The sequence below is a fragment of the Podarcis bocagei genome, assembly GCF_964188305.1.
Source record: "Podarcis bocagei genome assembly, chromosome: 1".
Classification (NCBI taxonomy): domain Eukaryota; kingdom Metazoa; phylum Chordata; class Lepidosauria; order Squamata; family Lacertidae; genus Podarcis; species Podarcis bocagei.
Genome location: NC_138125.1, coordinates 137,670,677 through 137,698,632, shown reverse-complemented (window position 1 = coordinate 137,698,632; position 27,956 = coordinate 137,670,677). Strand labels below are relative to the sequence as shown.

Below are 27,956 nucleotides of genomic sequence, written 5' to 3'. Positions count from 1 at the left end.
CAGGCAAGACTCCCCCTTGCTAGCAGACTATACGGGATTTTGCAATCGTTTAGAGGCCGCGTTCGGCAACCCCCAGAAAGAGAGTCAAGCCAACCGGGCGATTCGGTGTTTGAAACAGGGCAAGTCCACGGTGGCCGCATATACCACGGAGTTTCGGCTGTTGGCACAGGACTTGACCTGGAATGATTCGGCACTGCGGGACCAGTATCTCGAAGGGCTTTCGGACGAGGTACTGGACCAGTTGGCCACAATGGAACGCCCCACCACGCTAGACACTCTCATTCAACGGAGTCTACAAATAGACGACCGGTTGGAGAATCGTCGTCAGGCCCGGGGTCGCCGACACTTCCAGTTCACGGCACCAGCTTTTTCCGGCAGCCCCACGGTCACAACTGAGTTAGCGGAGGAGCCTATGCAGCTCGGGGCAGTGCGGCCACGCCTTTCCCCCGCAGAGAAGGCGCGGCGTCGGGAGGGAAATCTCTGTCTTTACTGTGGCGGAAGTGGACACTTCGCTCGGTCTTGCCCTGAGAAACGCCAGCCGCAGGGAAACCGCCAACCCCAGTAGCTGATGGCCCTAGCTACCGGGGGTCCCAAACCGCACAGAATGGGGCCGCACCAATTGAATTACAACACCTTATGGTTCCGGTACATCTATACCCTCCAGGAGGGCCATGGATTCTTACCCATGCGCTGGTGGATTCGGGCGCAACCCACTCGTATATGGACGCTGCTTTTGCTGCCCAGCATCGGGTACCACTTCGGAACAAGCCAGAACCGGTGCAGGTGGAGGCAATCGACGGACGGCCCCTGCGTTCGGGTGCCGTCACTCAGGAGACCCAGCCCCTGGTCCTGTGCCTCCAGCAGCACCGTGAGATGCGAACTCTGGATATTGCCTCCATGCCCCGGTTCCCCCTGGTGCTTGGGATGGACTGGCTGGAGGCTCACAATGTGCGGATTGACTGGGTCAAACGGACTGTACACTTCCCAGACCCCAGTTCTCCTGCTGAGACTGAGATGCTAGCAGCTGCGCCCACGGAGGAGGTTGCGGCAATGCTCCCCGCTGAATACCGGGACTATCACGACGTGTTTGAGGAACGGGGGGCAGACCAGCTGCCGCCGCATCGGTCCTTTGACTGTGGCATAGACCTCCAGCCCGGAGCGCCTCTACCGGTGAGTCGCTTATACTCGTTAACAGAGCCAGAGCGCGAGGCTTTACAGGACTTCTTGCGCAAGAACCTGGAGCGTGGGTTCATTAGGCCTTCTACCTCGCCCACTGCTGCGCCAGTGCTCTTTGTTAAAAAGAAATGTGGGGAGCTCCGCCTTTGCCATGATTACCGGGCCCTGAACAAAATTACCATCCCGGACCGGTACCCTTTGCCCCTTATTTCGGAGTTACTGGAGCGGGTGCAAGGGGCGCAGGTGTTCACCAAGCTAGACCTCCGGGGTGCCTACAATTTGATTCGGATCCGCGCCGGGGACGAGTGGAAGACCGCATTTGGGACCCGGTACGGACAGTTCGAATACCTGGTTATGCCCTTTGGTTTGTGCAACGCGCCTGCTGTGTTCCAACGGTACATCAACCACGTGTTCCAGGACTTGCTAGACAAGTACGTGGTGGTGTACTTGGATGACATTCTGGTTTACTCCCGTGACCCGGCGTGCCACGAAGACCATGTCCGGACCGTGCTGCAGCGCTTGCGCGAGCATTGTCTGTACGCAAAGCTCAGCAAGTGCGAGTTTGATCAGCGGTCAGTGGACTTCCTGGGTCACCGACTCTCACCAGGTGGGGTGCAGATGGATCCTGGGAAGGTGGCAGCGGTTCGAGAATGGGCGGCACCTCGGAACCGCAAGGACCTACAACGTTTCCTGGGGTTCGCCAACTATTACCGGACCTTCATTGCGGACTATGCTCACCGCACCACCCCGTTGACCCGACTACTGCGCCCCAAGACGTCGTTTTCCTGGGACGAGGAGGCGGAGGAGGCGTTTCAAGGGTTGAAGGCCTGTTTACAGAGAGCGCCAATCTTGCAACATCCGGATCCTTCTCGACCCTTTGTGGTAGAGACTGACGCCTCCAGTACGGCTCTCGGTGCCGTCTTGTCTCAGCAGCACGGACCGGAAGCGCCACTTTTACCCTGCGCCTTCTATTCCCGCCAGCTCCTCCCAGCGGAGCGTAACTATACCGTGTAGGAGCGGGAACTACTGGCCATCAAGGTGGCCTTTGAGGTTTGGCGCCATCATCTTGAAGGAGCACGACACCCGGTGGAGGTGAGAACCGACCACCGGAACCTGGAATACCTCCAGACCACCCGCAAGCTGAACCAAAGGCAGATCCGGTGGGCGTTGTTCTTTTCCCAGTTCCAGTTCCGGATCCGCTACATCCCTAGCTCCCAAAACCAGAAGGCGGATGCCCTGTCCCGGAAACCCGAAGACAACGTAGACACGGTTCAGCAAGCAGCACCCACCACGATCCTACCACCAGCTGCATTCCTGGCCACCCAGGAGGTTGAGCCACTGCAGGCTCGGGTGCGGGAACAGCAGCGGGTCGACGCTTGGGCCCAGGAACGACTCCGGGAACTGGCCGAAGGATCATGCCCTCAGTATCCAGGGCTGGTCTCGCATCAGGGTCTTCTGCTGCACCACGGGCGCCTGTACATCCCATCAGGGCCGCTGCGGGCTGAGATTCTCCGGATGACCCATGATGCTCCAGCGGCGGGGCACTTTGGGCGGTATCGGACCACCCATCTGGTAAGCCGTGAGTTTTGGTGGCCCCGTTTGAAGGCCGACGTGGCTCGCTACGTCGCTGGTTGTGACGTCTGCAGGCGGGCCAAGGGGCCTACGGGCCGACCCCCCGGCCTTCTTCAGCCGCTGCCGGTTCCACCACGCCCTTGGCACACAGTTTCTTTGGACTTTGTAGTGGAGTTACCCCCGTCTCGTGGCTGCACCTGCCTTCTAGTTTTCTCCGACCACTTCACGAAGATGGTGCACTGTGCCCCCTGCCCATCCGTACCCTCAGCTAAGGAAACTGCGCAGCTGTACCTTCAGCATGTCTTCCGCCTGCATGGCCTACCTGAGCGTGTAGTGTCCGACCGTGGCGTTCAGTTCACGTCCCGGCTTTGGCGTGCTTTGCACCAGGCCCTCGGGACAGAGGTCTGTCTCTCATCTGCTTACCACCCACAGACTGATGGCCAGACGGAACGGGCGAACGCGGTGCTGGAACAGTACCTCCGGTGTTACTGCAGCTACCAGCAGGACGACTGGGTCGACCACCTAGCGTTGGCGGAGTTCGCTTATAACAACGCGGTGAATGCGTCCACCCAGCAGACCCCGTTCCAAGCCAGTTATGGTTTTCATCCGCGGTTGTTTCCGGATGTGCTGCCGGCATCTGCGGTCCCTGCGGTGACAGAGTGGCTTCAGGAGCTCCAGTCCCAGCAACAGCTGTTGATGGAGCAGCTGCGCCAGGCCAAGGAGGCGTACAAGGTCCAGGCCGACCGCCACCGCCAGGTGGGGCCGGAACTTCACGTCGGGGACCTGGTGTGGCTTTCCACTCGCCACCTCCACCCTTCTCGACCTTCGCGGAAGCTGGACGCCCGGTTCACCGGCCCGTTCCCTATCGTGAACCAGGTCTCGCCTGTGGCATTCCGTCTCCGGTTGCCAGCACACCTGAAGGTTCACCCGGTATTCCACAGGTCCCTTCTGAGTCCGGTGGCCCCACCCGACGAGTTCCACCCGGACCGTCCCCGACCGCAGCCAGTTTTGGTGCAGGGAGAGCCTGAGTACGAGGTGGAACGCATTCTGGACTCCCGATACCGCAGGGGAAGGCTGCAGTATCTCATTGACTGGAAGGGGTATGGGCCAGAGGACCGTTCCTGGGAACCAGCGGCCAACGTCCACGCGCCTGCCTGCATCCGAGAGTTTCATGCGGCGTACCCCAGCAAGCCGGGTCCGGACCCTCAAGTGAGGGGGGGGGCTGGGAGGGGGGATGGTGTGATGGCCTGGGATTCCGAGTCTGAGAGCGATCCGGAGGAATCCCAGCCGGCACAGGAGTCCCCGCCTCCAGGGCCGGCTGAACTGGGGCAAGGCCTAGATGCTGAGGAAACTCAAGAGCAGGCACCAGGTGAAGCCATTCTGGCCCCAGAGGTGCTGGAAGACTCAGTGGCCACAGGTGAGCCTCCTCCAGGGCCCAGTAACCCTTCGGCCTCTCCTGATCTGCAGAGGCTTAGGGCAGAGAGGCGAAGGGAACTGGTTGCCCCCAGGAGGAGTGCTCGCCTTAAGGCCAGAGGAGGCGGGGCTCCTGGGGGTCGGGACCGCCCCTGACCTTAGAAGAGGATAAAAGCCCACTCATCCCGGCCCCAGGTTGCGGGAGCAACGTCGTTGTTGGCTTCGGACCTTCCTGTGATCCTGATCCCTGCTCGGCCTCCTGTTCCTGACTAACCGGTACTCCTGTTCCCTGCTCGGCTTCCTGTTCCTGACTATCCAGTACTCCTGTTCCCTGCTCGGCCTCCTGTTCCCGACCATCCGGTGTTCCTGTTACCTGCTCAGCCTTCTGTTCCAGTGTTCCTGTTCCCCGCCCGTCTCTCTGCATCGGACCTCGCCCCGCTTCGTGTGGACTCTGCTACACTCACGGTACCTTACCCCCGGGACCAGCACACTATGGGCCAGAAAAGACCTATTTGACCGTATTACTTGTCCCAAATATTTAAAGCAGTTAACCTGCTCTAAGGGGATCCCATTCATCGACCATTGATGGAGTCTCGGTCGGGCAGAGAAGACCATGATCTTGGTCTTAGCATAGTTGGGTTGGAGCTCATGCTGATCACAGTATTCATGTAGAGCTTGCAGCATTCTCCTCAGTCCAATAGGGGATCTGGCAAGAAGTGCGGCGTCATCCGCATACAGAAGAACATTCAGAGATCGGCCTGCTAATTTGGGGGGGTGGAAAGCATCATTGGCCATGTGGGTCACCAGTGAGTTAATGTAAAAATTAAACAATGCTGGGGCCAATAGACAACCCTGTCTTACCCCTCTAGTGGTGGTAACAGGGTTGGAGACTAGGCCTTTATTGTCTAGCCTGATTCTCAGAAAGGTGTTTGTATGGAGGCTGATAATCAGATGAAGGAGACGACGATCAATCTTTGTAGCAGCCAGTTTTGTCCATAGCTGCTTTCTAGAGATTCGATCAAATGCCTGCTTAAGGTCAATAAAAGCCACATGAAGAACCTTTGGGGCTTTGCCGGCATACTTTTCCGCCAGGTGATTCAAGGTTAATATTTGGTCTGTGGTAGATCTTCCAGGGCGAAAACCCGCCTGTTCATCGGCAATGATATTGTCGTCCTCCATCCATTTCGATAGTTTGTTCTCCTTGTAGGCCTGCTAACCAAGTTTGCTGAATTTGGGATTTTCCCAATAATGCCCCTACAGTTGTTAAAGAAGCATATTTGTGGAAAGATTCCAAACCCGTTGAGACGATTTTAAAGTTTGCTCAAAAGTGCAGGAAGCCTGGGCGAGTCGAACTTGAGCAACAAGCGCTTAAATTTTGGAGTCTCTGGCAGCCATTCTAATGATAGAAGACCACCCTGGGCCAAGTAGGACCTGGTCAACCTTCGCAATGAGATCACAGCAGCTTTACAATTTCTCCAGGCATAATAGGGGAAGCAGGAGTGAGCGATGTTCAAGCATATATTGTTAGGGGTGAGTTGGAGGTTTACTAGCTGCTGCCCCCTACTTAGGCTCTGTGCCTCATGATTATCAGGTCCCTGATGATTTAATGGCGGATTCAAAATCGAGACAGGGGTTTTGGTGAAGGCATTTAGTTTTCCCTCTAACATATTGATGGAAGGTGATAGCACCTTTATTTCGTCAGCCAAGTGCAGGCAAAATTTCTGCAAAGTCCTCAGCTCCACTGATCGTACTATATCACATAAAGATTTACGATGAGGGTCGGAGTAGGGAGAGAGGCCATCTGGGCTGGAGGTCATATCCAACAGCGATTTGTCTCCTGGCAAGGGAGTATTAGAAGTCGTTGCAGGGTCACATGGGCAGTCTACCTGCTTGGAGGTGTTTAAAAGGTTGTTTGGAGTCATTGCAGGATCATGTAGGCAATCTAACTGCTTGGAAGTAACAGGTGAAGGAGGCACAAGGTTGCAGAAAAACTCCTCCAATGATGAGATAGAAGGCTCTAAGATCTTGGGTAGTGAATCCGGCCCAGTAGGCTTCGAGACCTTAGACATAGGTTCTGAGGCATTAAAGGAACGGTCTTCCACAGAAGAGGTACAGCCACGTTTTAGATTCATCATGCTAAACCCCTTGAGCGGCTCGGTTACCCAAGAGTCCTTCAAAGGTTAAGCAAGAGCTGGTGGAAGGCCAGGGAAGTGCGGCCGGTGGCTGCCCAAGTTACAGCTAATCAGGTTGTTAGTGAAGCTTATTAAGGAGATTTATGGCGCTGGCTTTGCAAGCTTCCACAGGGTGAATTCCCGGCGTTATCATCAAAACATTATCGTGCCAACTTCCAGAGAAAAATAGGAGCTGAGTAACTTACAGCAGGAACTTGGAAAGGGGGGGAGCTCTGGCAAGCGCGTCTTACTTCGTCGCCATCTTGGGAGTACTCCCGGATGAGATATTAAATCACTTCATGCCCGGGGAAGCGTGGTCATGTGACCAATAAGACCCTCTATAGACCTTGGATGAAGGAAGGACTGAGAATGCCTGATCCTGAAGTACTATCATGAGGCTTTTCATCTAAAGAAGCTAATTAGAATAGTCAAAGAGACCCTATGAATTAATTCCCTCTAAGCGCTGTGGGTAAAAGCCTCAGCGCCTAGGGCTTGCCGATCGAAAGGTCGGCGGTTCGAATCCCCGCGGCGGGGTGTGCTCCCGCTGCTCGGTCCCAGCGCCTGCCAACCTAGCAGTTCGAAACCACCCCTGGGTGCAAGTAGATAAATAGGTACCGCTTACCAGCGGGAAGGTAAACGGCGTTCCGTGTGCTGCGCTGGCTCGCCAGATGCAGCTTTGTCACGCTGGCCACGTGACCCGGAAGTGTCTCCGGACAGCGCTGGCCCACGGCCTATAGAGTGAGATGGGCGCACAAACCCCAGAGTCTGTCAAGACTGGCCCGTTCGGGCAGGGGTACCTTTACCTTTACCTTTAGTCCTTCAATATGTGTGCTGCTGTTTCTTAGTATATCTAGACCTATATTAAGGGATGTATCTCATCTTTTTTTGAAGAGAGCATTGATAATGTGGAGGAAGTGTAAGGGTTCTCTGGCCCAGGGCACCTCTCTGCTCTTTCCATATTGGAATCATCCAGCCTTCAAACTGGAAGAGGTATGAGCAATTCCACTTGTGGAAAGATAGGGGTTGATATAGAATCAACATGTTTTTACATGAGTAGAATGTGTGCTTTTATTTAAAATGCATCTCTGGGTTATTTGTGGGGCATAGGAATTCGTTCATTATTTTATTCGTTCATTATAGTCTGGCACACCACATAGTCTGAGGGATGGTGGACCGGCCCACGGCTGAAAATGGTTACTGACCCCTGCAATGGACGAATTAAGACCATTTGAGTTGAGTTGTTGCTGGATTGTATTTAGGTGAGCAGCACACAGAAGGTGTGTGGTGATAAAAAGCACCACCTAGACATCACCATGTACATGACGAAAAATTTAGGAGCGAGAAATTTAATAAACTTTAAAGAAAAAAAGAACAAAATATTCATCTTGCTGGAATGTAGTAACCTTTAACATCTTCAGCAAGTAGTTATGAACTTTTATGACCTCCGCTTGTTACAAAACCAAAGTGTTTAACTGTGATGAATCATCTTCTATAACTGTAGTAACTTAAGATTTCGTTAATGTAAATAACTCGACTGGAATTCTTATGATTAGATAATGGTCTAATGCTGGTGGCTATAGGTTCAGCAGAGTCAACACGTTAAACACTTACTTGATGAGTTCAGGGCCACTGGCAGAGGAACGGGAGTGCAAAGGGAGCAGACTGCCCCCGGCACCACTATTCCGGTAGGGTGCCATCGCGGCGCCCCCTGGACACGCGCCGTACATCCCCACGTGTGCGCCAGGTGCCACGCCCCCCAGGTGGCGCGTCACACCCCCAGAACATGTGCCACGCCCCTGCGGGCGGTGCACCATGCCCTCGCGGGTGGCATACCAGACCCCCGGGATGCGCGCCATGCCCCTGGGGGCAACGTGCCATGCCCCCAGGGCACACACCATGCCCCTGCCTGCTTAGGTGAATTTTACTGTACAGTAGGTCAGAATGTTTTAAATAATTCTCACTTCTGGAAAAGGTTGTTCAAGTATTTAAAAACATATCTCAGATTATTTCCATGTTTGCTTCTACTTGTATGACAGAGAGCTAGCAGAGCAACTTTGATGCCATATCTTAGGATCCCATGCTCCTTGGGTGGAATATCTTTCCTTGATTATAGTCTACTTCTTGCATAGACTTCCATATGGTTTGAATTCTGAAGCAGCCCAGAATCCAAGCCCCTTGCCTTATATCTCAGGAACTTACACAGTTTATTCTTTTTTATTTATTTTATTTTTTAAAATATTTTTATTGGTTTTTAACATGCAAAATTATAAAACATACCACACAATTTATCACAAATACATTCTTATTGGACTTCCATCAGCACCTCTGATAATCCTCTGTCTTAATCACTTCCTATGCATTTCCTAACTTACTATTGTCTTTACATCTCTTAACATATCACGTCTCCTTCTCCATTTTTGCAATATTTCTAATATTATTCCTCACAGAACTTCTTGCAAACCTACAAACGTCATCTGGTCGTCACAAATACTTTTCAAATAATCCGTAAATTTACTCCAGTCCTTGGTAAACTTCTGGTCCCGCCGGTTTCGGATCCTTCCCGTTAGTTTATCAAGGAACTTATACAGTTTATTCAGATCATATGACATTTACTGAGCATGTAACAAACATTTTAATGATGGTTTAAAATTCTTTATTTTGGACTTTATTTATTTATTTATTTATTTGTAAAATATGTGTATCTTGCTTCTGAATCTCTGGAGAGGAAGATTACAATCTTGGATTTTTTTTAAAGTAAAACATCCCTTTCGTCGCTGAGGTATGAATTTGCATTTGATTACCTCAGACTGGTGCATTTGATTACCTCAGACATGGTTTTAATTGGAGAGATAAACTCTGAACAGAGAAGGCATTATCCAAGGTTTGAAACACTTTCTCATGAAATTACTATATATCTGCAATTTTACAGGACCTCCGTCACCTGCATTATGCTATGATCTGTGCCTTGACTAGTGTCATTAAGGAGGTAGCAACTCTACTCAATATGTTGGGATCTTTGACAAACTGATTTGCTTTTGTTTCTGCTCCACTGATGCCAAACATGTTTGTCTGGAGCTAAGCACTATTTTCATGTAAAAAAAGGATAGTGGGTGATACCCAGTGCTGAAGCTTCACCAATGCAATGGACTTTGTGCAGGCAGTGGAACTCTGTCCTTTCCTATTCCCTTCCAGCCCACCCCTGCCCCAAAAAACCCCCTCAAAATCAACTCCAGATGGTTGGAAGTCCCTCCGTTGCATATTCTGGAGATGGATGTGGGAAGCAGAGGAAACACTCATTGCACGAAGCAAACAGAGGGAGAATTGAATACATCTCAATATATATTTAAAATAAAAATATTAAAATGAATGTCTGTTACCATATGCTACACTGGCTTGCTGCCATCGGACTAAGAATTTTTTTTTTAAGTAACAAGAGAGGATGATGCAGCAATTGGCAGTGGCTACTCCTGGTGCTGATGCTGGGTCTATCTGCTGCTGCCTCTGCAATCTGCCTCGCTCTGGGTGGTCATGGGGGTAGGCTGTATAATACCTTTAATTTCTGCCTTTCCTCTCTATGAGGAAACTCACAATAATGAGTTGCTAGCTGTAATGCTTGATATCAGAAATAAGATATTCCAGCTCCGCTTGTCCTCTCTTTTACATAGGAATATGTACAAGAGATTATGTTTTCTTTAATATTGTTACCGGCCACCCCAATTCCTGCTGAGCCGTGCACAGGATTCCAGAAGTATTGGCCCTAAACCAGGGTCTGTGCTCCTTTGGGGAATTGAAGACACACTGCAGGCTGTCGTAGCTTTAAGAAATATGGTTTATTCACCTCTTTACACCTGCCTGGAGGGAGTCCAGATCTTACCGTATGGTTGCGTCAAAAGAGGCTTGTTCCCCACAGCAGTGCAGCCCTGGAGTCCAAGGCCTCTCTCCCAGCCTCCCTTCAGCCAGCCTGCCCAAATGGTTCTGTCCTTTGTTCTCAGCTATTCCAAGCCTTGTGCCAAAGGCCCCAAACTCTTCTGTGACATCACACCCAGCACAGGCACCAACTTCTAGGGGCCAAGGCAGTTTCGGCCCCCTGAATTTTTAAATTTTTTTTTGAGGGGCAGCCCCCCTCAATATTCCGATGGTGTTGCACATGGGACATCAGCACATTGCACAATGTCACATTGCCCCCCAATGCAGAGGCTGGCTCCTTGGACATCCAGTTACCCTGTCAACCTTCCAACCCCACCTCCCCATATCTGTTCACACCTCAGGGCAGGGGAAAGGACTCTTGCCTTGCCAATGGCCCTGTGTTGTTTTTAATGGCCCTACATTGCCAGATTATTTTGCATAAGCTAGCCCAGGAATACTTCTACAGCTTGTATTTTGCCTTCATATCCCAAATAATCAGAATTCTACCATTTATTAATTTATCGGGTTTAGGGAGGTCCCCTTTCTAGCACCAATAAAGTTGATGCTCCATAGGAAGCTCACAAAAAAGAGTACAATATATGACATTATGGTAACTATACTGCCTCACCTCTGCGAGCTACAGGATAAAACTACAAACTTATGCTGAATCATCTGCAGGCAAATATTGCTACTGAAGAGATATGTTTCGTTAATGTACAACATAAACTCATTTGGCCCTATTCTTATCTATTTAGTAAGTTTGAATGTAGCCTCGGTCATAAGATCAGCGGAGGACATTAATTAAACATTTACCTGACGCTTGGAATCAGTGATGCTGTGGGCTACACCAATATTATACTCAGCAACATCTGATTTTGTGCATTAGGCATACAGTATATCAAAGTCAGGGCTTCTTGTTACCATGACAGGAACGATGAATTCAAGGTCTCAACAAGCCACTGGCCTTGCCTTTTTGTTCTGTGTTGCTTGTTCTAGTTAACATTTTAAAATCTGAGGGTTACAGAAGCACACCACATAATTGTGCTAAATCATCTTCAACACCTCTTGCTGCTGGAGAGTTTTCTTTTTTGTTGTTGTTAACGTACAACATGAACTTGGTTGGCCCTGTTCTTATCTGTTCAATGTTATTTCATGCACAGCCTTTGGTCCTGATAAAAGTAGCATCAGTGAAGGGCACACATTAAACATTTACTTGATGCTTAGTATGAGTGAGTCCATTGGCTGCACCAACATTATACTTGCAACATCTGCTTTCATATATTAGGCACAAAGCGTATAAGGAAGTCAGGACTTATGGATACCACGATGGCCAGGCTGAATTCAAGGTCTCAACTGGTTACTGGCCTTGCCTTTTGGTTCTCCTTGTGGCATTGTGCCGAAAGTGGGAAGCTGTTGGTGATGCCTCAAGATGGAAGTCACTGGCTGAGCATGCAAGTGGTAGTTGAGATGCTTGCGCAAAAAGGACATGAGGTTGTGGTTGTGATGCCAGAAAACACTTTGGTCATGCAAACGTCTTCTGAGCATTTCACTGTAAGAACACATTCCGTGCCTTACACCCAGGAGCAGTTGGACGAATTTTACAGGGCAATAGGTGAGAATATTTTTAATAATGATCACCTCCTGGAGAAGGTTGTTCAATTCTATAGAAATATATCTCATAGTGTTTCCATGTATGTTTCTGCTTGTCGGCATCTTTTATACGACAAAGAACTCATCCACTTCCTCCAGCAGAGCAACTTCGATGCTGTGTTTTCTGATCCTGTGCTGCCTTGCGGTCCAATCCTTGCTGAATATCTTTCCTTGCCTAGAGTCTACTTCTTGCGTGGACTTCCATGTCATTTGGACTTCCAAGCTGCTCAGTGTCCAAGCCCCATTTCTTACATCCCACAGGATTATACAACTTACTCGGATCATATGACATTTACTGAGCGTGTGAAGAATGTTTTAATGACTCAGTTCAATTCTTTAGTTTGCTACTTATTTTATGAAAAATATGAACAGCTTGCTACTGAGTTTCTGCAGAGGAAGATTACAACCTTGGAACTTTTTAGTAAAGCATCCCTTTGGTTGCTGAGGTATGACTTTGCATTTGATTACCCCAGACCTGTGATGCCCAACATGGTCTTTATTGGAGGGATTAATTGTGCCCAGAAGAAGCCATTATCCAAGGTTTGTAACACTTTATCATGACATTTGTAGTTATTTTATTGGTGTTACGCCCTCTGTCTTTCTGTATGTCAACTACAGCAATTTATTGTAGCTCAGTGGTAGAGCTTTCCATCAGAAGATTCCAGGTCCCCTGGGGCATTTCCAGGTAGGGCAGGAAAAGACCCCTTTCTGAAGCCCAGGAGAGCAGCTTCCAATCCATGCAGAATATACTGAGCTACACAGAACAGAGGTCTGACTCAGTAAATCGAGATTCCTATGCAGTTCTTTTTTTCTAGACAAAACAGTGCTGGGTGGGGGTGGGTCGCACAGAGGGTGAATATTGCCCTCTGCGCCCTCTATTCTTCACCTCCAGGCGAGCACTTGTGGGACACGCAGAGGGGGGCATGACGTGACATCACAAAACACTGGGCCCCCTCCATGTGGGAGGCAAGGGGGCGCTCCTGAAGCCAGGGAGCAGGAGCTCTAGGAGGCTGAATCAGTGGAGGATTCAACATCCCTTTTGAATACAAAAGGCAGATGTTGCAGGAAACCCACAGAATTGGGCAGGGGTCTCAGGAAGACATGCATTAAAGATTTATTTGAACTCATCAACCAAATATTTTGCTTCAGGACAATTGCTTATAGGTGGATATTTTTGATGGGGAGGATTGCTTCCTTCTCACATAGCTGTTCACAAACTTGAACTACAGACCTGAATGCAGAGGGGACTGGTTTAAATCAAAGCAATTAAAAAAAAATCACAGAGAGGACCAGCTTAAACAATTACAACAAATTGGCAATCTGAAAATCCAACTTTTTTCAACAAACATGTCTACTAACTGGTTGCTATAACTTTTGAAATTAGTGATATTGTAGTTACCTGGTTCAGAATGCGAATAACAAACTTAGTTGGTCTCTGAGGTGCTACTGGAAGGAATTTTTTTATTTTCCAGTGTGTGTTGTGTGTTTGGGAAAGAAGTGCCCTCCCAGCAGTGGCAGTGCTGCTGCTCAGCGGAATGGGGGTGGAACAGAGAGTGGCAGCAGCAAAGTCCCAGAGCTCTTGATTTGTGGTGGCTGCAAAGGGGGGTGGGGACAGATGGCTAAACTGGGGGGGGGGGGCAGATAAATACCAGTTCAAGCCAATTTCTGATGGGCAAAATAGAGGCTTGTGGGGTGTTTTTCTTGTCTTTTTGCAGAGACATGGTGTATATTTTTAAACAGAATTAACACTGGCTTCCTGTGCCAGGGCAGGCCTGCACAAGACCTCCGTGCTCTTGTTGTTGTTGTTGAATATTGTTGCAGTAGTTATAGCCTTCAGGTGTGTTTTTGTTGTGCCTTCAGTGTGCAGCAGCATTTTGGTCACTGGAAACGAAATGGCTTGTTTGTAGTCAGCTGAGCAGCATATACAGGTAAGGGGTATGAAAATAAAAGCCCCTCCTACCCAGAGGGGTACATGACAAACTACCTTCCCCCAAAAATAAAGTGCACCAAAGACTCAGCTATACAGCTGCAAATAAAATATTTACGTGTGTTTTAAGTGTAATATACAATGTGACACTAGATGGCAATAGTGAGCCTTATGGAAAATTCAACGTATTTTTAAAAACACTTTTCAAAAAGCATTTTCAGAACAGTTTTTATATGTGTGTAGATTCCATCAAAGAAGCTTCCCTGTCAGCAGTGACTACATTTTTGTACTGGGCCATTTTTCCTCGGTGGATTATCCATGGATTGGGAAAATCTGGATTAAATGTGTAGGAATTTGGGGCTGCCATTTTGTTAAGGATGATGTGTACACATTGAAAAACCTTGCTCACATAACTAAGAGCAAAGGCACAGTAAACGGGCATGGGGAGAAGCCCTTTATTTGTCTGGACATGTTCCAACTATTGATTGGTAGATAATCATTGCTTATTCTAGTTAACATTTTAAAATCTGAGGGTTACAGAAGCACACCACATAATTGTGCTAAATCATCTTCTACAACTCTTGTGGCTGAAGAGTTTTCTTTTTTGTTGTTGTTAACGTACAACATGAACTTGGTTGGCCCTGTTCTTATCTGTTCAATGTTATTTCATGCACAGCCTTTGGTCCTGATAAAAGTAGCATCAGTGAAGGGCACACATTAAACATTTACTTGATGCTTAGTATGAGTGAGTCCATTGGCTGCACCGTTATATACTTGCAACATCTGCTTTCATATATTAGGCACAAAGCGTGTAAGGAAGTCAGGACGTCTTGATACCACGATGGCCAGGCTGAATTCAAGGTCTCAACTGGTTGCTGGACTTGCCTTTTGGTTCTCCTTGTGGCATTGTGCCGAAAGTGGGAAGCTGTTGGTGTTGCCTCAAGATGGAAGTCACTGGCTGAGCATGCAAGTGGTAGTTGAGATGCTTGCGCAAAAAGGACATGAGGTTGTGGTTGTGATGCCAGAAAACACTTTGGTCATGCAAACGTCTTCTGAGCATTTCACTGTAAGAACACATTCCATGCCTTACACCCAAGAGAAGATGAATGAACTTCTGAGTTTGATGACTGAGAATGCTCTTAAGAATCTGAATTTCCTAGAGAACATGGTACAGTTGTATATAAACATATCTCCAGTTACTACCATGTTTGTTTCTGCTTGTCAGCATCTTTTATATGACAGAGAACTCATCCAGTTCCTCCAGCAGAGCGACTTTGATGCTGTGTTTTCTGATCCTGTGCTGCCTTGCGGTCCAATCCTTGCTGAATATCTTTCCTTGCCTACAGTCTACTTCTTACGTGGACTTCCATGTCATTTGGACTTCCAAGCTGCTCAGTGTCCAAGCCCCATTTCTTACATCCCACAGGATTATACAACTTACTCAGATCATATGACATTTACTGAGCGTGTGAAGAATGTTTTAATGTCGATGTTAGCTTCTTTATATTGTTACTCATATTATGGAAAATACGAACATCTGGCAACTGAATTTCTGCAAAGGAAAATTACACTCTTAGAACTTTTTGGTAAGGCATCCATTTGGCTAATTAGACAAGACTTTGCAGTTGATTACCCCAGACCAGTGATGCCCAACATGGTCTTCATTGGAGGCATTAACTGTGCCCAGAAGAAGCCATTATCCAAGGTTTGCAATTCTTTATGGTGAAATTGTTGTTTATTTGCCACCTTTCGTGACCTTTTGGCAGTTGCCTTATCCTTCATGAATGATATTTCCTATTGTGCATCTACTTAAGTGTTAGGACATAGACATCCTAGTTGCTCCATTGATGGAACAAAGCTTTTTTCTTTTTTTTCATTACCACCAACTCTTTAGTGCAAATGTAGTGGTAGATTCCAGCAATAATAATTTTAGAGAAGAGCTAAGGCACTTTCCGGTTCGTTCATGCACCAAAAACTCTGTTGTTCCAATTATTGTTCAGAACTGAAAAGCCTGTTAGCTTTACTGCTTTCTTGAGTGTCCATGTTGCTTCAGACCTGCAGGGGAAGGGAATTCGTCTGAAAGGCCCAAGGAAGAAACTGGTTAGGCTGGTACTTTTACAGGTGAGTTCTACCCCCTAACTGCCACGGACTGAGCTGGAGACATGTTCCCCATCAGGTATCTGTTCTGCCCCTGAGCTATGGTACTGTCCTTTGCTGTACTGATCACCTACCTAACTGCTGAAAATGCCTTTCAGCAAGCTGAGGGTTTGTGAAATCTGCTGTGAGAAAAACAGAAAGTGAGTTTGGATAGGAGAAACAGTCCCCCACATAGCTAGAAGGAGTTTTGAGCTGTTGCTTAGATGCAAAGGTAGAAGCAGAAATGCGAGCCTAGCATTGCTTACAGTGATGCAGGTATTTTCTTTCTTTCTTTCTTTCTTTCTTTCTTTCTTTCTTTCTTTCTTTCTTTCTTTCTTTCTTTCTTTCTTTCTGAGAGTCATAACCCCTGCGTAAACTGTGGGCTTACTGTATACAACTGAACAGATAGTGAGGAAGGTCATCCAATCTGCAAGAGGAGAAACATATGTATGGTATCTTTGCTAATCTACCTTCAAGAACTGTAGTCATCATTATTTGAAACCCAAGAATTGTTCAGGTGAGCAGTGATAAGGAAACCACCCATGTGACACCCCCCCCCACAAGTGCAGTAAGGAGCTTCCAAGCCGTCAGCAACTGTGGTTTTGTACTTGGCCATTTTTACTTATCCAATTATTTAGGAAGTGGGAAATCTAGATTAAATGGAAATTGGGGGGATGGTGCTGGCTTTTTGCTCAGAATGATGTCAAATGGAGATTGCAAAAAACTCTACTAATACACATGACTAACAGAAAATTGACAGTAAACTCCTGTGTGGAGCAGTCCTTTGTTTGAGTATTTCCCAAGTGATCTCTGGATTGTACTGCTTATTCTTAGTATTTTTTTAGTTTGAGTACAGTGGTACCTCGGGTTAAGTATTTAATTCGTTCCAGAGATCCATTCTTAACCTGAAACTGTTCTTAACCTGAAGCACCACTTTAGCTAATGGGGCCTCCTGCTGCCGCCGCGCCGCCAGAGCACAATTTCTGTTCTCATCCTGAAGCACAGTTCTTAACCTGAAGCACTATTTCTGGGTTAGTGGAGTCTGTAACCTGAAGTGTATGTAACCCGAGGTACCACTGTACTGTATTTGATTTTTAAAAATAATAGTCTTATTTGCTGGCTAAAGGGTTTTGGGGGTTTATTTTATTTTGTTTTGTTTTATTTTATTTATTCAATGTGTATACCACCCTTCTTCTGAAGACTTCATGGGGGTTCACAGCATAAAAATACAGAACAATACCACAAAATACATAACAAAACAAGAACAAAACCCAAACAAACCAATAACCCTGATTCCACAAAAGGACGTAGACTGTTAATTAGCCAAAGTCCTCGTTGATAAAGAATGTTTTTGCCTGGCACCTAAAAATGTATAATGAAGGCACCAGATGACATTCCACAAACAGGGAACCACTACTGAAAAGGCCCATTCTCATGTTGCCACCCTCCTGGTCTCTCGTGGAGGAGGCACACGAAGAAGGAGCTCAGAGGTTGCAGGATCTGAGTCGGTTCATACTGAGATAGACAGTCCTTGGGGTACTGTGGTCCTGAGCCATTTAACCATTTAAAACATCAACTCAGTTGACATTGCTCTTATAATTGGATATACAGTAGTACCTCAGGTTACACACGCTTCAGGTTACATATGCTTCAGGTTACAGACTCCACTCACCCAGAAATAGTGCTTCAATAGAGGCCCCATTAGCTAAAGTGGTGCTTCAGGTTAAGAACAGTTTCAGGTTAAGAACGGACATCCGGAACAAATTATCGTATTTTTCGCTCTATAACACGCACCAGACCATAACACACACATAGTTTTTAGAGGAGGAAAACAAGAAAAAAAATATTCTAAATGAAATAGTGGATATATAATTTTTGTGGTTCATGCTGTGGCCACAGACATGTGATCTGACGGTGAGTTTGGAGTAGCCCAATGCAAAAATCCTGAGGATCCATGTGGATCCATGCTTTGTAACCACAGAGGAGGGAAGGAAGGGGAACCATGGATCCTCTGCTCACGACTGCAGCAGATCCCCCCTGCCACCCGCAGGCATTCGCTCCATAACACGCACAGACATTTCCCTTTACTTTCTAGGAGGAAAAAAGTGAGTGTTATGGTGCAAAAAATACATAAGTACTTAAGCCGAGGTACCACTGTATGGGCTATTTGTCCTGACAAGAGGTTCAGCAGAGGCAACAAATTAAACATTTACTTGATGCTTAGAATCTGTGATCCTGTGGGCTACACCAGTGTTTTATTCTGCAACATTTGTTTTCATACATTAGGCACACAAAGCGTATAGCGAGTTCAGGGCTCCTTGATTCCATGATAGGAAGGAGGAATTCAAGGCCTCATCCAGCTGCTGCTGGCCTTGCCTTTTGGTTCTGTTTGTGGCGTTGTGCTGGAAGTGGGAAGCTGTTGGTGATGCCACAGGATGGAAGTCACGGGCTGAGTACAGATGTGGTAGTAGAGACGCTTATGCAACAGGCTAGCCTGCAGACTCCTTATCACCCAATCCAGGTTGGTTTGTAGAACCGACCTTTGACCAAGATTTAGACATTCCACACTGCCTTAATAAATGTGTCACAGAAAATAAATATTTGCAGAAGAAGATAGGGCTAAAGGCTCACAAGAGGCTTTGTTTCCTGTGCTGTTCGCAATGGTTTTTTTACATTCATTTCATTTTGGGTTGGAATTATGCCACAATGCAACCAGCAAGAAGATTTCTATGCGTCAAGGCATTTGTGTTTTGCTTACTCTCTTTTTCTGGAGCCTTACGGATGGAGGAAAGGTGTTGGTAATACCCCATGATGGCAGTCACTGGCTCAGTATCCATCCAGTTATGGAACATCTTGAGCAGAGAGGACACCAAGTAGTTGTCGTTGCTCCTGAGACGAACTTATGGATAAAGTCATCTGTACATTATACATTGAAAACATTTGCCGTGCCCTACTCAAAGGAATACTTGAAGACAGAATTCCAAAAGCTTGGTCACAGGATTTTTGCACGTCAGCCTTTCCTGGAAAGAATGACTGGGACATTTTCAAGAATAAGAAATATTACAATGCTTCTGTATAATAATTGCAAGCAGCTTCTATACAACAAAGAGCTGATTTCTTACCTTAAAGAAACCAAATTCAACATTGTAGTTATGGATCCAGTGTTTCCATGTGGGCAGATCTTGGCTGAGTATTTATCTCTTCCTTCTATTTACTACTTGCGGGGAATTCCATGTGGTTTAGACTTTGCGGCAACACAGTGTCCAAACCCACATTCTTATGTCCCAAAATTTTTCTCAGGCAATACAGATCACATGAACTTTAAACAGAGAGTGAAGAATTTTTTAATCGGCTCGCTGGAATTCATGATATGCCATTTTCTTTATTCACCCTATGGAACACTGAACAAGGAATTCCTGCACCAAGATGTGACAGTAGCAGACCTTTATAGTCAAGCATCAATTTGGCTTCTGCGCTATGACTTTGTTTTTGAATATCCCAGACCTATCATGCCCAACATGGTCTTCATTGGGGGTATAAACTGTGCAAAGGAAAATCCACTAACTCAGGTCGGAATCCACCTCTCCACTCCCCCTTACTGAGACGGTTCAAAACTTCAGTTTAAAAATGGAGGATGAGAAAGGGATTAGGATTGAGATATTTCAGTAGACTGGAAAAGTTAATAGCATGGTGCCATCTCCCTTTTGACATAATATCAGAATGTCTGCGGCCATACTACCCTGAACACGCCCGATCTTGTCTGGTCTCGGAAGCTAAGCAGGGTCAGGCCTGGTTAGTACTTGGAAGGGAGACTTAATATTGGAATCAAGAGGCACAATGCAATTACCAAGCAGCAGATTTAAAATAATATGCACAGAGGCCCTGGGCTTATAAATCCTAATGCCTAATACCTTAGCTGAGCTTAGCGAACCGCCTTATTATATCATATTTATGTCAGCCTGCTAACTTGCTTTGCTGATGTGGAAAACTTTATTATTTATTATTTTTATTGGTTGCTGTACTTATTGCATTTGTGTTTTCTGTTGTAACCTGCTCTGTGATGACTTCTGGGATGAAGAGCAATTTAGAAATATCCTAAATGAATGAACGCATATGATACGTTGTTACAGAGATTCCTGAAATTCAATATCCTGACCAATGTCTAAGACTGAATGTGAGGGCAGGTAGACCATTAGGCTGGTCTAGGACAATTCTTCTCAGGGGCAAAAGAAAAATGTAAGCCAGGGCAGGGGAGAGAGGAGGAGGAGGAGGAGGAGGAGGAGGAGGAGGAGAGGCTGCCACTATTACAGTAGTGCAAAACAACAACAGCAAAAGTAAGTGGGGGGAGAGGAAGAGTCCCTGCTGGGGAGGGGCAGAGGAGAGATGGGGGGAACAGGAGGGCCTACACAGAAGGATTTGTTCTGGACCCCACACTGCCCCACCCCAGACGGATCTGGTCCTAGAAATGGTCTAATGTTCACACACACACACACACACACACACACACACACACACTTACCCTGCAAAGGTTACTTTTTCATTTAGCTTTTTGGGAGAGATGAAAATATTCCCACGTGACGCAGAATGCTGACCAAAAGTTTCTTTGTTTGTTTTGCCTAGGAATTTGAAGCCATAGTAAACAGTTCTGGCGAACATGGCATTGTGGTGTTTTCCTTGGGTTCAATGGTTTCTGAAATTCCAATGAAAAAAGCTATGGAAATTGCTGAAGCGTTTGGAACAATACCTCAGACGGTAAGAAGGAAAAATGGTAACCTCTATTCACGAAGGATGTTAAATATTTTGGTTCATTTTGCATGTGTTGCTGTCTGCTTGAAAAGTGTCTCCAAAGCTGAAGTTGACACACAACCCTTTGCCTCACTCCAACAAGCAATCTTGCAGCTTGACACAGCATGAACCGGGAAGCTGTTCACATACAGCTCTTTAGAAATATTGCCATGGTAATTTAGATGCCAGCTGCTGGCTCAGACCCTCCTCAAAAGCTACAGCTGATATTGCTGCAAGAAGACAACAGGGGAACAAGATGTGAATAGTTCCCTGACAGTTGTCACGTTTGGCTGCATTCCAGATAAGGCTGCCAGAGTTGAGCCCTCGGCGGGTTCCCCTAATTGTACAGCAACCGCAAGTGGAACAATGCAGAAAACCCTGCTGATCTTCATAACCAACATTCTGCAACTAAATTTCAGATCATAGGGACTAGGTCTTGTTTCTTTAAGTTGGGGAGGGTGGGCTAAAAGATTATCCATGCACACCACCTCAAATCCAGAGGCTAGAGACATCTGTTGGAAAAAGTTTTAGTGATGATAGATTGTAGTATAGCCATGTCAGCTAATCAATTACCAGTCCATAAACTGGTGAAATTTTGCCTCTTCTGCATTTTTTTGCTACCATAACATGAGACTTCTTTCCTCATTCCTCTGAGAATACAGCTCCTTCACTGCTAAGAAGTGAAAGGAGTCAATAGTAAATGGATTTCCCAAACTTGCCTCATCCTTCTTGGAAGTAAGAAATCGCTGCTTTAGCGGCCTCCATCATGTTGCCCTTTCTCAGACTTCCAGATGCCTTTGACTACAGCTCCCATCTGCCCCAGCCAGCCTGGCCAGTGGTCAGGGAAGATGGGAGCTGTAGTTCAGAACAACTGGAGGGCATCGCGGTGGTGTGGAAGAAACCATGTTGCCGTGGTAATATAAAAATAGGCTCTGTCAGTGCCTGGATTATTATTTATTTATTTATTATTTAATTTTTTGTTAAGTTTCAAAAGAAAAGGAAATAAATGGTTTACAAAATTCTACAAAATACAGTGTTACCAAACAGGATCTGATGAAAATATACAAATTCTTTATAAAATCATAGATCACTGTTGGACAAAAACAGACATAAAATAAAACCAAAATAAATAAACTACAGGTAAGTGAATGTGTGGGAGGTAGTGACTGGAGCTATTTATAGCACAGACATAATGGTTAAACAAGAGAAAGTTACAAAACGTAGACCCTGTTATACCAAGGGAAAGTGATTAAAGTATTCAAATGCCCTGAGTCACTGAGCCATATTTATTTCTAGGCTGAGGGCGTCCTTTGCCATGTTTCTCTTTGCTTACAACTGAAATGAAGTCATACTAAACAAATACAAAATCTTCCTTCTTTCTTTGGCCCCTAAGGATTCTCAGCTTATTAGTTAGTTTTTCTAGCAGGGCAATATCACACAGTAAGATTGGCCCCATCTATTTCCCCCCAAAACTGTGATGGTCATTCTAGCGGCAATAAGCAGCTGTACTATCAGCACTTTGTGCAAATGGTGCAAATTTTGATTACCCTCAAATATAAGCGTAAAAATAAAAGGGTTAATTGAGATGTTAGGATAATGTGGCAGCTTAAGATCTTATCCATTTCTCTGAATGCTGTTGCTGAAAATTCTTGCACTCTAACACAACCCCACCATAGGTATGACCCAATTTGTGAACATCCCCTCCAGCACCTTGGGTAAGCTGATGAATTTATATACAAGAGTCTTCTAGTACATTCAGCTGATATATTACGAAAAGGAGCTTTTTCCCCATGGTAAACCAAGTATATCCAGTTATGTCACATTCTAAATCTGTCTTCCAGGACATTCTTAAACCTGTTTGGTGTCTGGGATCATATTTGAGGAAAGCTTTTAAATATTTGAAAGTATTCCCTTTGAATATTGTGAAGAAATAATTCTTATTATTTTTCAGTGTCTGGATAATCATGACACTAATTCCATATTACTTTATCCTAGCCTGAGATCCCATGCAGACTCAGACCATTGTAGACTTATGAAATGGGTTGGATTTAGACACAAGACCTGGAATGAAATCCTAGCTAACTCTTTGGCCTGGTTCACACGTCATGGCAAGGCAAACTATGTGATGGCTCTCGAAGAGGAACTCACACATGCTTTTCTCCTCGTTGGTTTTTTAACCTGAGCTTGGCATGGCAGCTAAGCCAAGGTTTGGCATAGAATGTTATCTGAACTGAGAATTGTAGCTAAGGTCTCTGTTCCTTAACTACATTCTGTAACCAAGGTCTGTCCACATACCGTATTTTTCGGACTATTGGACGCACCGGTCCATAGGACGCACCTAGATTTGGGGGGGGGAATAAAGGGGGGGAAATTTATCCCCCCCCCGCCAGGCGCGGGGCTGGGGCGGGGAAGCCCGAGCTTCCCCCTCCCCCAGAACGGGACTGAGAGCCATGCCGAAGCTGCGCGCAGCTTTGGCATCGCTCTGGGAGCTTGCGGGGCTGGGGGAGGAGGAAGCCTTCCGCCAGCCTCCAAACCAAGTCGGGGGACAGCGGGAATGGCGCGCTGCGCCTCTCCCGCTGTCCCCCGAGTTTGCGGGGCTGGCGACGGGGAGGAGCAGGCTTCTCCCCCCGCCAGCCTTCTAACCAAGTTGGGGGACAGCGGGAAGGGCGCGCTGCGCCTCTCCCGCTGTCCCCCGAGCTTGTGGGGCTGGCGGTGGGGCTCTCCTGAAGCCTGGAGGTTGTGGGGCTGGTGGGGGGGAGAAGCAGGCTTGCTTCTCCCACCCCCAGCCTCCAGATCAGGTCGCGGAATAGCGGGATGGCGGAGCGCTGCCATCCCGCGATTCCCCGACCTGATCTGGAGGTTGTGGGGCTGGTGGGGGGGGAGAAGCAGGCTTGCTTCTCCCACCCCCAGCCTCCAGATCAGGTCGCGGAATAGCGGGATGGCGGAGCGCTGCCATCCCGCGATTCCCCGACCTGATCTGGAGGTTGTGGGGATGGTGGGGGGGAGAAGCAGGCTTGCTTCTCCCACCCCCAGCCTCCAGATCAGGTCGTGGAATAGCGGGATGGCGGAGCGCTGCCATCCCGCTATTCCCCGACCTGATCTGGAGGTTGTGGGGATGGTGGGGGGGGGAGAAGCAGGCTTGCTTCTCCCACCCCCAGCCTCCAGATCAGGTCGGGGAATAGCGGGATGGCGGCGCTTCGCCATCCCCCTATCCCCCGAGCTTGTGGGGCTGGGGGGGGGGGAGAAGCAGGCTTGCTTCTCCCCCCGCCAGCCTCCAGATCAGGTCGGGGAATAGCGGGGTGGCGGCTCTGCACCTCCCCGCTGTCCCCAGCTTTTGGGTGCAGGCTGCTGCCCGCAAGCCTTGCGAGCCCGCGGGACATCCCGCCGGGCTTGCAAGACTTGGGATAGCTTCCTGAAGCCTGGAGAGCGAGAGGGGTCGGTGCGCACGGACCCCTCTCGCTCTCCAGGCTTCAGCAAAAGCCTGCATTCGCACCATAGGACGCACACACATTTCCCCTTCATTTTTGGAGGGGAAAAAGTGCGTCCTATAGTGCGAAAAATACGGTAGTTTCCTGGTTTGGATGAAATAAGGTACTATGGTTAATCTTGGCTTGATTTCTTGTGCTAAGAAGGGAGTAGCAAAGGGGTTGCATGCAGGGGCAAAAGGCTTGTTAGTATCTCAGCCTGTGAAGCTATGATCATCCAAACACAGCCACTGGGTGTTAAATAGACCTGAATTCTCCATCAGTAAATTGGGAATAGTACTGCTCTAAGGATAGTTGATATATGTTATTCAGTTTTGGACAAAGAATAGGACTATAACCTTTTAAAAATATATTAATTTTAGTCCATTCTTTTAAAAATATTTATTATTTATTTAATTGAAATCATATTATTCAATAACATGTTTAAAAAGAAATAAATAGGACATAATATAATTGCATAAAAATAAAAATTAAACACACACAAAATAAAAAGATACAAATATGCATTCACAACCCCTGGGGAAAATAAGAAGTATTGATATTTCATTCTTCAGTTAAACTTATGTATGGGTAAAAACTAGAAGTGCACTTTCATTCTTTTATATACAGGCAGTACCTTATTTATTTGTTGTTAACCGATATCCCACCTTTCCAACTAATGGGGCTCTTTGAAGAGGAGATATGAGATATGAGAGAATCCCTACGTAAGAGATATGAGAGAATGCTTGTTCAAGTGCAATTTGAAGTTTTTGTAAGTGAAGTGAAAAGATACATTTCCTAATCTATGTGTTTCCTTCCTCGTGAAGGTGCTATGGAGATATACAGGAGAAACACCCCCAAATCTTGCAAAGAACACAAAGCTCGTGAAGTGGCTACCACAAAATGATCTGCTTGGTATGTCTGGGACAGGAATTTTGTTGTTGTCTATAACCAGCCTGTCAGGGAACTGACATCAGAGCATAGTGGAGAGGGGAGGCTCTCAGATTCTGCAGGAGAGGGGACTAGTAAGGGAAGAGAGAGAACGTCCTCTGGGGAAAGAAGTCTAGGTGACACCAGGAAGAAGGGAGAGGCAGAGAGCACTTCGGAGGGGAGGCTCCGAGACTCTTCCAGTGAAGTCAGTGAGGAGAGTGGAGGACCACCGCTTGGCACGCCCACTCTGCGCAGAAGGCTTCTGCACAGAGAGGCGAGGAGGAGGTTGTCCGTTAAGGAACTCTTATGCTGGAGGAAATTTAGGAGACGCCCACTCACGGATTCTGCTAGCAACTAAGCAGCAGCGCCAAGGGCGGCTCAGTCAGGGAAAGACACAACCACCCCTAAGCAGTTTGGAAAGGCTGGAGGTTTACACACAAGCAACCCCATTTCCCGTGACACAGCCCTTAGTGCTGCTTCAATGCCATTAGCCTCTTAGCAATACCATGAGAGAGTGTATCTAAATACTGTTTAGCAAAGTGTAAAGTAATGTGATGTTGGACGGACATGCTCCCACATTGCTCTTGGTCATGTACACTCATAGCAAAGCCCTGTGGCTGCAAAAGCTGGGCTAGGAAAAGAAAACCCTGCCGGGTGCTTTATGCTCATAGTGTGCATAAAAAAACTAAGGAAATGGTTGAAAGGACAGTGGGCACAGATGCCAAAATGTGAGCCATGAAATAGAGGTGAGGGGGAAATTTCATTCAGTTCGCATTTAAAGGCAAGCTTACTTCATTCACACTATCCAAAACAATCTGTGAACTGAATCACAGCCGTCCTTCAAAATTCACACGGCTCTGTATTCCGCAATGCAGGTAATGTACAAAATGTATATACTATGGTGAGGCATGCATAAAAATGCTGAAAGTAGTAAAAATAACCTACAGGAATCCATTATATTAGGAGAAATTCACACTAAAACTGGCAAGTTTTCGTGGTAAATAATAATAATAATAATAATAATAATAATAATAATAATAATAATAATTGCAAACTGGCGTAGAAGTATGGAGAACTGAACATAAGACTGGTAAGATGAGAAACTGGGAGAAACCAAAACTGACTGATTTGCTCATCCTTACCCATAACCACTTGCTGGAGTGAAAATTGCATTCAGTTCTGTTGAAAACAATGACTGACCAAAGTACCATTGGCTTTAATGGAATTTAGCCCCAAACTAGACAGGATACTGGAGGCAGCTGATATCCTGCTTACTACAGGTGCACGCTTGGTCCTAAGAGGACAGGACTCCTGGTACAACCCAGGACTTGATGTTCAGTGTCCCACATCTAACATTACATGTGGTGTCAAATATGGGGCAGGTGGGTGTGGTTTGAAGAAAACAGCCTCACAGGCCAAATCTGGTGGGTCAATTCTGGCTCTCAGGCCAAAGGGTCTCCACCCTTTGTGTTGAATTGAGGGATCAGGGATGGAGAACCCAAGTCTCTTTATCTGGCCTTCAGGACTCAACACCGGCCATGCCCCCAGGCCACATCCTTCACTGGCCCTACTCTGCACCCTACCTGCCTGGACTGTGCCCTTGAACTGTGATAGCACCTCTTCCTTGCCTGGGTGGAGAGTGGCAGGACCCACCACTGGTCTGGAGTCCTAGAAGGCTGTCCATAAAGGAATGTGACCCTTTGGCTGACAGAGGGTCCCCACCCCTGGCCTAGATGGCCTAGAAGGGGGCCACTTCTCTCCTCCCACAGTTCTGTACCATCCTTCTGAAAGACATTTTGCTAGACTGTACATAACTGTCCAAGGAGATCAGCTTAATCATATGGCTGTTTAATTTGAACTTCAATTGGCTGCTTCCATAAAAATGCAATTTTAAAACTTGGTCTAGATACGTTGTCATTAGCAGAATGATAAGTCTGTTGGTATTTCTCCACCTCCTGCTCTTTCCTCAACAGCTCATCCAAAAGCCAGAGCCTTTATCACTCACGCTGGCTCCCATGGGGTCTATGAAGGAATCTGCAATGCAGTACCAATGGTGCTGATGCCGCTTTTTGGAGATCAGATGGACAATGCAAAGCGGATGGAATCTCGGGGAGCAGGAGTGACACTGAATGTAGTGGAAATGACTTCCAAGGATTTATCTGATGCACTGAAGGCAGTTATTTATGATAAAAAGTGAGTAATGAGTGGTACAAAATGAGTGGTACAAAACTCATTTTAGAGTTGGCCCAAAGTACCGTATTTTTCACTCCATAAGACATACTTGTTTCCTCCTAAAAAGTAAGGGGAAATGTCTGTGCATCTTATGGAGCGAATGTGTGGTCCCTGGAGCCAAATTGCCCAGGGGCAAAAAGCAGATGTGCTTTTATTTTTAGAAAGAGGGAAGGGGGTGTTGAAACAAAGTCGCTGAGCAGCTGACCAGCAAGAGATCGGGAGAGAGATAAGGGACTCTAGCGATAAAGGAGGCTGCCTGGGAGGGGGGAGGTAAAGACAGCGAACTTGCAAGGAGAGGAGACAGGAATACTAAAACAAGCAATGAGGAGAGAAATTAGAAGAAAAGGAGGAGCAAAAAACTGCTCCAGCTAAGGAAAAGACACTAAGGCAAACAAGAGGGAAGGGGGTGTTGAAACAAAGCCGCTGTGTCTTATGGAGCTAAAAATATGGTACATTTAAAATCAGAATATGCAAGGAAGTATACCATGGAAATATACAGGGGTGGGAGGAGTGTTCTGCACCGGGTGTGGGGAGGTTGTAGGATACCACGGGCGTCTGTTGGGTGGCAGGGTGGCTGCTGGGGGTGGACTTCCT

The 27,956-nt window shown here is 46.9% G+C and overlaps 1 protein-coding gene across 5 annotated transcripts in view; it reads left to right on the top strand.

Annotated features, from left to right (window-relative positions):
* Positions 1-27,956, top strand: part of LOC308576653 (UDP-glucuronosyltransferase 1A6-like) — a 43,624-nt gene that overhangs the window by 10,484 nt on the left and 5,184 nt on the right. For 2 of the 5 annotated variants that reach the window (XM_081176337.1, XM_081176335.1), the window contains exons 2-4: positions 20,572-20,703; positions 25,028-25,115; positions 27,104-27,323. In XM_081176337.1, coding sequence (XP_081032463.1) covers positions 20,572-20,703; positions 25,028-25,115; positions 27,104-27,323 — 440 coding nt within the window. Of the gene's footprint in view, positions 1-11,549; positions 12,429-14,610; positions 15,521-18,290; positions 19,521-20,571; positions 20,704-25,027; positions 25,116-27,103; positions 27,324-27,956 lie in introns of those variants that run through there. The other 3 variants (XM_081176334.1, XM_081176336.1, XM_081176333.1) reach the window with 3 other exon arrangements.